Raw genomic sequence first — 12,723 nt, 5'->3', positions numbered from 1 at the left:
AATGAGTGCTGGTACTAAAACCCGAGAGGTTCCTCCCGCTTGGGCGATTCCTCCGGAAGGAGTCGCCCTTACGAGGTGCGATGGAAAATAGCAGCCCTCACTTGGGCCATGATCTCTGTATGACAAAGTTCTTCAAGTCCACTGGAGGCGACCATTCGAAGAGCTCCCTCCACCTAGCTAGCCTGTTCTTCAGTGCGCGCAGAGTCAGTGCGTCGCACGCGGTACAACCTTCCCAGCCATGGTCAGGGCCAAGGCAGCGGATGCAAAGAGCGTGGGCGTCTGACGCAGGGAAGAGCCCCTTGCAGGCTGGACACCTGCTGAAGTCGATATGCGCCAGGGAGGAGCGTGACGCTGGAGGACTGAGTACCTGAATGACAAAAAGAAGAATCCGGGGAAGAGAGCATGGTATTACATGGCCGAAGCCAAACCCAGGAGCGTTGGTGAAACCGGCCCGTTCCTGTCGACGCAGAAAAAGGGACTGATGTGTGGTGCAGGTGGACAGAGTCAGGGTAGCGCATGCTCCCAGGGCCGCACCTCTGCACACCTCTAAATTTAAAGGGGAAGCAGGTTTTTTCTGGTGGGACACCCACGCAGTATGGAGGAAAGGGGACAGGACGTAAGAGTATTAATAAGTATCTTATTGATTATGGCAGCCATGCTGTTCTTTGGTGTTAAAATGGCACACTCACATAACCATTCTGTAGATTTCTCCATTAGATTTTTTATGTCAGGGTACATTTGGGATGTGAGGTCTGCTAGGGAATTGACAGCTGTGCCTAGGTTGGAAGGGATGACAATTTTGCTCTCAAATACGGGATACTCTCCAGTACCAATTTTAAGAAGCAGTTCAGGAACTTACTTTATAATGAAGATTTAAATTATGAACATTTACTTTTCTAACGTCTTTGGTTTGTGAGATATGGGTATCCTTCAAAAAGAATTGAGCTCCTTTTCCACCTCCCTTAACTAGATTTTCGGAAAATGGTAAAACACCTGCTTCTCTATTTTTGAAGAAGAATCTAAATACCAATGTTCACGCCTGTGACATCTTTGGTTTTTGAGATATAGGTATCCTCATTATAAATATCACCCCATTATCACTCCCTAGGGACGGAATTTCCCAAAATCGTTCCTTAGTGGGTGCCTATGTCATGAAAACAATGTACCTTCCAAATTTCACGTTCCTAGGTTAAACGGTTTGAGTTGGGCGTTGATGAGCCAGTCAGTCAGTCAGGACTCTTTCTTTTATATATATATATATATATATATATATAGATTACAAAGTACAATTTCATTTGCCATATGCTATCTTTCGTGTTTTATATATGACTAGTGTACAGGCCTATGTACATGGGCCAAAGTGCAGGTTTTCATTAAAACAGTAGGACCACTGTAAATGTTAAGCCTACAGCTCCCTCTAGCAGTGACAACAATTTAAGCTATGCAAATTGGACCACTGACTATCCTAAGGCAACAGCTTCCTCTAGCGGAGCATTCTGTGCTTTCAGGCAGCCTCCACTGCGCATGCCGGCATCAGACAAACATACATCTTGCCTTTTATTATAGTAAGATGCTAGACTAGATTGTGTACTTTTGGATTCAGCCATGTTTCAAAGCATTCCAATGTGTGTTCTATTAAGCAGCCTATCCAATTGCTAATGGTTTTACAATATAGAAATAAAGATGCCTGCGTTTCAATATTTGGAACAAAATATTTAGTAGCCATTAATGGATATTTGGTTGCCAAACATATTCCTTATCTTTTAGTAAACCTATCATATGTCATGTCTTCTTTTCATCTGCACAATCATTTGTGAGATTTGGTAATGGGTTTGTGCATAGTTCTTCACAGCATGATTTCTCTTATAGCTGTTTTAGGGTGTCATTGATGTTGTCTTTTAAAAGAGTTATCACAATGCTGACACCTATGTCTGCAACTTTAATAGATGCTTATTATTGTTTATTGTTGTTTTTTCAGTTTTCATATTATTTTTATGTGGACAGAAATGAATATCATTTTTCACCAGATTGTGGAAGACATTAATGACTTTGTCCAGAGTAGATTCAGAGTAAATAATGATTTAAGTTTACCTGGCTGATCTTTGGGAATTCTGTTACTATTTGCCTCATTATTAGCTCGGCGGCAACTCGCCGCTGCAACCGGCAGGTTGCCGACAACCTCGTAACACCGTTTCCACGGCCCAGGATGTCAGGCAGCAGGAACTGTAAGTCCCCATTTCCGTGGGACACGGAAGCACAGGCACCATTGCTAACGGTGCCGGTGCTTCCGTGAAAAACATGTCTGCAGGGGCTGGTGCTCCTGGCAGCTTAAACCTGAGCATCGGCCCCTGCAAGAATTCTTGTAGTTTGGCAGTCCGGAAAGGGTGCAAGTACGTTGCTACCGGCACCCTTATTTCCAGACCGCTGGACTTGTATGTCTTGTTGCAGTAAGCATTTCAAGTCATTGGCTCTTGTCATCTTACAAAAACATTAGAAATATGATATCTTCAGCTATTCTGATTGACAATTCAGGAATAAGATTAGGTTTGCTTTCCTAATTCATATAAAATATTTTGAATTGCAATTGTCTGCAACATTTATGTGGATCCATATGTATCTGCATGAAGTTATACTTGTTATTTGGACAACAAGACAGTAAATAATTCTGTGCAAATTGTCTATGTGCAGTGATCTGTTAGTGTTATGTCATGTAATGTAAAGTCATATTCTACAGGGCACTGCTGTCTTTTTAGCATCCTCTTGGTGCATGATTCTGGATCAAAGGAGGAGTGTAAGTGAGTGTTCTTGGATGGGGGAAAGCTGGAAAAGCAGATGTAAAAACCAGACGTGTTGGTGGGTGCAGAACAGAAGTGTCTGAGTCATGTGTGCTGATAGGTTGGGTGTGGCGGTGACACTATATGTGTTTATCCAGAGGGGAGACACCAAGATCTATTAGCTGCCAGTGCTAGGATACCAGGAGAGCCCCTAGTCTGCCTAGAAGGGGCAGGAATGGCTATGTGTTAGGGTTAGATATACTGCACGAAGTAGACAGATCTCTATGTGGCTCAGCAGTGGTTAATGCAATGGTGCTGGTATCCCATGTTTTAAAAGGCTTTCTATTGAAAGTCTACACTTTAGTCATACACTTTTGTTTGAAGCGACCCATTAAATATACATGTTTATGTATGGGTAGGGGAGTAAGTAGGTGGTGGTTGGGATGTGAGGGCATGGGATATGTGGGGAGGGGGAGAACGCCCATAAAAAAACAAAAAAAATGGTTGAAATCAGGTTGACCAAAAGTGCATGATTAAAGTGCAGACTTTCAAAAAGAAGTCTTGCAAACATGTAGAATTGGTGGTGCTATGTGGTGTAGAGCTGTGGTCTACACGGGGTCCATTCTTGTATTGTAGACATAAACAGAGATTAAAAGATGAATCTCCATTAGTGGTTTTGTTTTAGTAGAGGTGGTTAGGGAAACTCTTGAAGAGTCATGTTGTCAGAGGTTGATTAACTAGCTGGACACGGAAGTGTTTATGACTCCCAATGGTAGCGAAGGGTTAGGTATTGTGCTGTTAGTGCTAGTTTGGATGGTGTCCGTTTGGAGATGGTAGTCCAGCAGAGTCTTGGGAATCCAGTTTCTGTGGATGGCAGGTTAGCGCAACCCAGTAAGCTTTCATTAGTGGGCATGCAAGAGTTATGTTGGAGACAGCACCACTTGGTCTGGTGTGGTATGTTGTGGTGGTGACTGAGCAGTTTGAGGTGCTATCTGTGCTAAGGTCCGTCTGGTACAGCTCTGGTCGTCGTGTACAGGAGGTGTGGATGACCTATGCCTGTTATGAGGACAAACGAGAGGACCTGGACCAAAATATGCCTGGTCCCGAGAACATACTTTATTTCAACAAGAAGGAAAGAGGCAAGAAAGTCCAATGAGTCCACTGCACTTGCAAAGGAAGGTAACGTAACTAAGGCAGCAGGTGGCTCGAAGTTGTGGGTACGTTGCCCAAGTACACCACAGGAATTGAAAATGTAAACACAAGTTCCAGTCTCTCTGCGCCAAAAGTAAATTGTTGGAAACTGCTTAAATTGCAGGAGTATTTAATTAGACCTATGCAGCATGACATGTGTTTCGAGCGTATCCATGCTCTTCCTCTGGGGCTTATCTTTGAAAGAGAACTGATAAGATTGGTGGTTGAGGAATTACAGGTAAGATATCCTGATGGTCTTTTTGATTATTTTGAAATGACGCAACTTAAATTCTTCACTATTATAATAGTAGAGACACTGGAACTTGTGATTACTTTATTTCAACGTTACAAAACCCATTGTTTCTTTTCTCAAGTGCCTTCTTGTTTTTAACATTTGTGCTCGGGGGTGGGGGTCCTTGGTTCTGAGTCTATGATAGGAGACAGAGCTGATTGTTTCTGGTCTCAGGTGCATTCTTGTTTTTGACAATTGTGCTCAGTAGGGTCTATGGTCCTGAGCCTGTGATAACAGGAAGCAATGTGGTTGTTCTGGTACTGGCAGTGTGCCTAACAGTGTGGCAAATGTTTGTCTGTATATGTCTCATAGTAAAATAGGTTTGAGAAATGTTCTGAAGACCAGGTGGTCTTCCGCTATCTGAAGTCACTTGGGCATAGTGTTCCAAAGGTTCATTGCCAGGAATGAGATGCAGGATCCCCCTGGACCTTTTCAGTTATAGCTAGGGATTGTTACTAGAGTTGCAAAACTGAATTGACAGCATTCTGATGTGTCTAGTGGATCACTTTCTTTTTGGTGCATTCTGGGCTGCTGCCTTGGTAGGTGCTGCGAGAGATACAGAGGCTTTTGACTGGGATTATGCATTTGGGTAGGTGTCGGAGAATGTTTAGAGAACCTGAGTGATCCGTTTTCATTGCTCCAATCTCAGGAGGAACATAGCATCTGCATTTCGCCCTCTTTGCAGATGAGTTGGCAGATATTCTAGGTGTGGGTGGTTGCTGATATCCAGTCTGGATTGTACCAGAGCAATGACTGCCATGGTCCTATGTGGGAATGGCAGGTGTGGTAGAAAGCGATGGACAGATCTGAATTGAAAGATACAATTTCTGACTATGGTTTTAAATTGGGGTTCTAGTGTGAGGGAGTTGCCCATGAGAATTGCACGATTTCTGAATGTTACTGTAGGCTGGAGACAGGTTCCCATTTCTCCAGGCCAAAGAAAGACCACTTGGTGGATTTTTTTGGCAGCTCACATTGTTTTAGTAGGGTTTGTTTTAATCATTAATGAGTCTCTATTGGGGTGACAAATAACAAGGTCTATCCAATAGAGTTGCGGGTTGGATACGTTTGTGAATGATTTGAGTATCGTCTGCATAATTCTAGCAGGTGATGCCTGAGCTGGTAATGATTTCCAAGAGGGGGGTTGGGCATATATTGAGAAGCATGGGGATAGGATGGATCCTTGAGATAGTGCACAGATGATGTTGCATTAGGGTTACTTAAACAGCAACATTTAGGTAATCTCTGTTCTATTCTGAGAGGAAGGATGTCATTCAGCGAAACATGGTCTCCTTTTATCTAATGTCTTTTTAGGAGAATGTTGTGGCTGACAAGTGTCTAGGACAGCTCGGATGATAAGGCTAAGTGCATTCAGTGTGCTTTTTACTGTGTTCATAAGGGTGGGGGTTGATTTTATTACACTCGGTGTGAATCCGTTTTGCTATTTGAAGCATATTTACTGTGAATGATGTGTTGAAGATGGGGCAGTCCTTCCCATATAGCAGCGCACAGTGGCAGATGACAGCAGATGACACCCCTTTTGGGCGCCTTGAATGTGCCACTCACGGACTACGCAGTCCCTAACACTTAAGAAGGGTTAACAGAGAAGACACATCTACCTAACCGAAGAAGGGTTGAATAAATGGCATTCATACGTTCGAGAAGATCTGAGTGCCTCTGAATCTCTCAAGACAAGAAATAATTGTTTTTATGTTTCTTCTGCTTGGTCAAGTTTCCCCTGAAGAAGTTCTCTCAAAAACCAAAATTGCAAAGATAGAACAAAACATGTTGGGTTTAATGACTCTATAAAGTAAACAGGGTTTTGTACTATTGCAAATTAGCAACATTAGAACCTAACTGGGTTAGCCAGTAGGATTCATTAAATGAGAGCAACTAATGATGCCAACGGTAACCCTTGAAAGAAGGGATTTGTTTATGTACACCTGACAGCAGCAAATAGGTTTTTTTTAGAAACTTAAACGTGTAAATGTAAGATTTTTTTAACAATTGAATTGCACTGAAGTTGGAACTGCACTTTATGTAACTTTTCTGCACTAACATTGTTAGAATGGTTGCTTTTCTACTTCTCTTAAAATTGTTTTAAGACATTGTTGTATGTTTTTTAACAAAAATAGTGTCTTTATCACTTAATAAAACTGTGATATTTTACCTTAGTGCTAATTAATATATTTTTATAATCCTAAATTTGTTGAGAGATTGTGACACAAGGTTTTGTTGACTCGAGGGAGTTATAACACATAGGCATATGAGATTCCTGTAGTTGAGAAACATACGTGAGTTGTTTAATGGGGATGAATCTCTAGGCCTTTAAATTGACCCCATTGTCTTTAATTGTTAAACATCGAAGATGGGGCAGTAGCTTGCAGGGTGATCAAGGTTAACTGTGGGTTTCTTTGGTAGCATCTTGGTGTATGCAGTTTTAAAGGCTTGCTGGAAGGCCACCTATTCTATTGATAAGTTCAGCGGTGATTGTTGTTGCAATATTGCTGATTAGCAATGTCTTTGCATTATTATGCTATTATGTCTACCTTTACATATTGATCTTGTACAGGTACGTTTATTTGCATCTGAATTCTTTTGTTGCCTTTCTCGTTTCCCTCCTTTTCGGGGGGTTTATTTGTTTAGTAACTTTTTCTTGGTTTGTCATTTGGAAGTGACTCTTTTTTTTCTCTTTTTTCACTGTGTCATCTACATGGGGGAACTGCATCTATAGCGACACACTTCCTCTTAAAAAATGACAGGTTGCTGTTGGGGCTTCCACCTCCGTTGCTCCTTTGTCAGTTTCAAATGTAGATTCCGAATATGAATATTTACTACATATGATTAACAATGATACTAGGTAGAATCTTTCAATACGTCCTATATTTGGTTTCTTTCCCACCTCTAAAAAACAGTGGTTATATATTTAATAGAATGGCACTGGGTGGTATGTCAGCACCTTGATCACATTTTGATAATCCATATTATTTACCAAAAATAAGCATGTTTCTCTACTGAAAGCATGTTCACTGTGCATACATAGAAGGAAATACAACAGATTACACAAACAGCTATTTTCAATGGACTATGATCCACATTCTTTTGTTTACCGCTGATGAGTTCCAAATAATTCACACATACAGTAATCATTTTTCAGACTCTAATTGTGTGCCAAAGTATACAGTGTAAAACAATGGGCATATAAACGAGTAATCAAATGCCCTAATAGACAGTGTTATCATATAGTCTCTAAAATATTTTGACATTTTGCTTATTTGATATTCATGATCATCCCAATACATTTAAGATATGTAATAAATGTATTGATATTTGAGCAATAGAATATGAAGATTACACTGATAGAACCATACAATACACCCCTCTGTTGTGATATCTAGAGCGTGGTTAAGAATATATAGAAACATTATTAATTTGAAATTCAAATTGCAGTTAATACAATTATACTGTGAGGAGACTGTTTATTCTAAACACCAGTTTTTCATCTCTCTTTTTCTTCGTTGCAGTGACACAGAACAGATTGAATGTTAAGCAACTGTCAAGTTCCAGGTGAAGCTGCAAAGCAAAGCAGCGAAACATGTTGAGGGAATGGAAAATTACTTATGAATATTAAATATCTTTCAAATCAAAAAATGAAGAATTCAGTTTCATTCTTGAGGAAATGCAATATTGATTAATTATACTGTTGATAAGTGCAACTTCGAAGCTTTATCATTGTAACCTATTTATTGTGCTCTACAATACCTGTTGCTTAGGAACACCCTTTTACAAATCACGGAATGTAGAGAATCAGCAATGCCAAGATTTCTCTTATAAGTAGTAAGTGGAAGAATGGCTTCTTAACACACTAATTCTCAGGTTCAACAGATACAATAAAATACACCTTTATATTTAAAATGTTTTTTTTTACCAAATATCGGATGCTTTTGACACAGGCGCTTGGCACACGATTTCTGGAGAGACAAAGTCTGGAGAGCCATACTGGCTATACTGCATCACTGAATGGTCAATTTTAATGGCAAATCCAAAGTCACATATTTTGATATCTTCTTTTTCAGGATGGACCATCAAGATGTTTGGTGGCTGTGAGAACAAAAAACACGTGATGATTGGATTTGAAGGAGCATGCCTCATTTGACCCACAGTGTAACCTGATATTCTTGTTTTCCCTCAAGTGCTTACAAACGATTTGAGATAGCGTTGCAAGACCCAACAGCGGCCGTGACCCAAAATTACAGACGAGGAGATTGATAAGAAACAGGATCCAAACACTGTTTCATGGAACCCATACACAATGTAACCCAAAGTTACAGAGACCGACTTCTCACCTCAACTTGTCCCTTCCTTACTTAGACATGCCCACCTATGCAAATGTATGAGCAAGACATATTCTACAAAATAACATGTTCACAACAAAATAACAATTGAAAGAACCATGTGTCATGATCCTGAAATGTATTCCACATTGCTGCCCAAAAAGGGAAATGCATGCAATTTACAAGCCAGCCAAATAAAGTAGACTGGTCATGATTACAGATTTTAAATGTTTATTTTAACTGCTGTTTTTCACATTGCACCTATATTGCTACAAAGCGTCAGGTATCATGAACTAGAGAGCACGGAAATGAGAAGTAAATACTTAATAAACCTTCGTTTTATCTCTCTTTAAAGTTTGTGTAGTTTGCAGATTTCTTTGGAGACATTATTCTAAGGATTGGGTGCAGTGGTGGCAAGTGATTATCCATGGACCCATAGCTTTTTGAACTTCACTGAGCTAAATGTGTTAGCTTCGAGGATCTTAGATAGGGTGGTATGATTTTACAAACATATTGAGGTATTTAGGGCCTACTGCAAAAAAACATTACGGTTGGTGATGCCTAGAGTTTTGAACCTCAACCTAGATTCAGTAGGTAACCATTTCAGAGGAGCTTTGAAACCCGGGGTTGTATGGTCTTCGGGTTAACTGTAGAATATGCCTGGCCACGCTTTTTTGCATCATCTGGAGTTGGTGAATGCTTGATTTATTTAACCACTTATAGAGGATGTTACGATATTCCAGATTAATGAGTACCAAGGCTATGCACAGATCGATCGTTTGGTGCTCCAGATAAGTTATGATTTTTCAAATGGGGTGACCTGATGATCTCATATATTCAGGGGATGAAGGTAAAAACAGGACTGAAGATCACCTCAAGGGCAGCGGGTGCTTCAATGGGCTTATGGGGCAGTTCCAAAATGTTAGGCCATTGGAAAGGCAGGTGAAATGGCATGGGGATGCCAGAACCTGTGTATCAGTTTTGCTAGAGTTGAAACACAGCTTGTTGGCTGCCATCCTCTCCTGAAGGTATTGGAAAAAGCTAGATAAGTCATAGTTATCAGTTCAAGTTCTCTGCAGGTTAAAGAAGATCTGGGTGTCGTCTACATGTTTTGGAAGCTGGGTGTGAAGAACTCGAATAGGGATGCCAGTAATTTAATGTAGACATTACAAAGCCATGGGTTAAGGGCCGATCCTTGAGGGATTCCTTTTTTTTATGGAAGGAATAGGAAGAGAAGTTTCCCAGTTTAGTGTGGGCATGTCAAACTTTCAAGAAGTAGGCCAGCCAGGCGAGGATGGTGCTTGAGATGGCAATCGATTTTTTAAAACGTTTTAGGAGGATGCAGTGTTCTAGTGTACTGTAGGCTGAGCAAGCTCTAGTAGAATTAAAGTAGCGGGAATGCTACTACCTATTGATTTGAGAAGGTGCTTTTTCATGAAGAGTAATGCAGTCTCAGTGCTCCTGCAGGGTCTGAACATTGATTGATTATTGTGCAGAAAACGTTTGTCCTCTCTTAGAGCAGACCTTTGACCGTGACTGTTGTGTACGACTACTCTGCTGAGTTGTATTCTGTGCATATTATTCTGAGGGTGTTGTTTTGAGTGTGCTGTTTTGAGTTCATTATTTTGTGTATACTGTTTTGCAGGTATTGGCTTGAGTGATGCTTGTTGATCATTGAGTGCTCATGGCACAGGCTTGTAATGAAGTGCCTGCTGTGTATGACTACTGTGCTGAATTGTATTCTATGCATGTTATTTCAAAGGAATTATCGTGAGTGTGTGATTTTGCGTACATTCTTTTTAGAGTATATTGTTTTGCAGGTACTGGCTTGAGTGTATGATTGGTGCTCATGCCACAGGCTTGTAATGAAGTGCCGACTGTGTATGACAACTGTGCTGAATTGTATTCTGTGCATGTTATTCTCAGTGTATTATTCTCAGTGTATTGCTTTTAGGGTATTGTTTTGAGTAAGGGTGTTGTCCTTCTGGTGCCTAATGTACGTTGGATGCAGCAGATCATCTTGTGTGTTCAGAGGTATATTTGTCATTTCGGGGTATATTTTTCATTTCATTTTGTTCTCCAGCCGTACTTCATTTTGGGTGTGATGGTTCAACTTTTCTTATTTTTCATTTTGGTGTATACATTTAATTTTTCTTTGTCCCTCTGTCCTTTATTTAAATATATACGCTGCCTCCCATAACATTTTTCCATCAAGTGGAGGAGAACACTAGCGCATCCCCTGCCCTTCACAAACTGGGAAAACTTGATGTACAATATTCACAATGGGCATCTGAAATTGGCCCTATTATTTCTGCATGTGCGCAACTTCACAATTCCAGAGGCGTTATGAGCCGTTTTAAGACATTCAATTTTGCACCCTGTAATCACAAATGGGAGGCATATTAAAATATATGGAAATGTAAAATATTTCCCTACGCCTGTATGGCGAAGGTGCAGGCGTAATGCACAAAAGGATATGTACTGAGTGTCTGTCATTGTTTCCTGGAATAGATGCAGTTTCGGAATTCCTGTTTAGGCAGTTATTTTGAAAAATAAATTAAACTAGTTATGCTGCCCAAAACAGTTTAGGCAATAGGTGAATAAATATGGTATTGTATTGTATTGTATTGTAATGTATTGTATTGTTTTATAGCTTATAAAGAGCAAACTAAAGCCCATAGGTGTCTAGGCACTGACACAAAAAACGATAGTTCGGGGGGGAGAAGATCAAACCACAAGAGAAAGTATATTGAAAACAGATGAGTTTTGAGAGCCTTGTGGAAAGGCAGATACTCTGAAAATTTCCCTACGGGAGAGAGGAAGACATTCCACAAAGTGGGAGCCAGGACCGAGAAGGAGCGGCTCTCCGAGATGTGCACGTTAGTAATGAGGCACCTTCAAAAGCACATGAGAGGAAGAACAAAGGTCCATAGCAGGATAATAACGCTCCAACTTGTTTTGCAAATAAGTGGCGGCAGTGCCATGAAGTGCTCGGTGCATCACGCAGAAGGTTTTAAACTCCACTCGAGCCTTAACCGGCAACCAGTGGCATTGACAGAGAAGGCCCCTAGACGGGGTCAAGCTGGGAACATTAAGGGCTAGCCGTGCTGCAGAGTTTTGAAGTACCTGCAGCCGCTGCACTGTTTCTTTAGGCTGTCCAAGGTAGATCCTGTTACAACAGTCAAGGGACCCCATAATCACTCAGGTGACTACCTTGGTCTGGCAGTCACCCGGGCGAAAGTGGAGGATCTTCTTCAATACCGTAGGTTTTCCAAATCCGGTGTTGCAAACTGCCGCTATCTGGGCTTCTCAGAAACTAGAGGGGAGATGTTTCCCCCCTAAATATTTCACTGACGTGCTAGGAGTAGGGCAATGGCCAAGGGAGTCAGGCCAACACAGGGAGCTGCAGGTATGAACAGCAGTCTGGGGACCAAACACCAAATCTTTGGTTTTGTCCCCATTCAGCTTCATCAACCAGTTGGCAGACATCCATTTGCCAATAGAAAATAGGCAGTCTCTCAGTTTACAAAAAGGCTCACTGGCAGGGGAGCACAATCTAAACACTAGCCGAGTATCATCAGCATATGTATATAAATAGACTCCAGACTTCGAGATAAGATCTGTCAAAGGGCTCAGGTATAAGTTTAACAAAAGTGGAGAGAGAGCTGAACCCTGCAGCACCCCGCATGATAAAGAGGAAGAGGAGGAGCGGGAGGCTTGAAAGGACACAGTCTGAGTACGGTCCGCCAAGAATGAAGAGAGCAAGTCAGAGAAATACCTGAGATCCCTCTGTGCTCCAAACTGGTCAGGAGAATGCCATGGTCCACAGTGTCAAAGGGCACAGAAAGGTGAAGCAAAATCAGTACTCCAACCCCTCCACGGTCCTGAAGCAAAGTTAAGTCATCCAAAAGGGCAACCATGACCGACTCCTCCTCATCAGACGTCGATAGCCCAATTGGTACGGGTGCAACCAGTTGTTATCTTCAAGAAAATGCAAAAAAAGCAGAGTGACCATCACCTCCATAAGCTTCATCAATACTGGCAGTAGAGAAATAGGCCGGTAATTGTCAACTATGGTAGGGTCCAGGTGGCGCTTTTTATAAAGGGGTAACCAACCCAAGCTTTAAGGAGA

At 41.3% G+C, this 12,723-nt stretch overlaps 1 protein-coding gene across 11 annotated transcripts in view; it reads right to left on the bottom strand.

Moving 5' to 3' along the window:
- The window catches only part of OBSCN (obscurin, cytoskeletal calmodulin and titin-interacting RhoGEF), a 3,169,051-nt gene that overhangs the window by 618,135 nt on the left and 2,538,193 nt on the right, over nucleotides 1-12,723 (bottom strand). For all 11 annotated transcript variants that reach the window (XM_069647058.1, XM_069647065.1, XM_069647061.1 and 8 more), the window contains one exon: nucleotides 8,186-8,358. In XM_069647058.1, coding sequence (XP_069503159.1) covers nucleotides 8,186-8,358 — 173 coding nt within the window. The remainder of the gene's footprint in view (nucleotides 1-8,185; nucleotides 8,359-12,723) is intronic.

This window comes from Ambystoma mexicanum, chromosome 2q, assembly GCF_040938575.1.
Source record: "Ambystoma mexicanum isolate Mex_15411 chromosome 2q, UKY_AmexF1_1, whole genome shotgun sequence".
Taxonomy (NCBI): domain Eukaryota; kingdom Metazoa; phylum Chordata; class Amphibia; order Caudata; family Ambystomatidae; genus Ambystoma; species Ambystoma mexicanum.
Note: the sequence above shows the minus strand (reverse complement) of the source record. Positions and strands in the feature narration are given on the sequence as shown.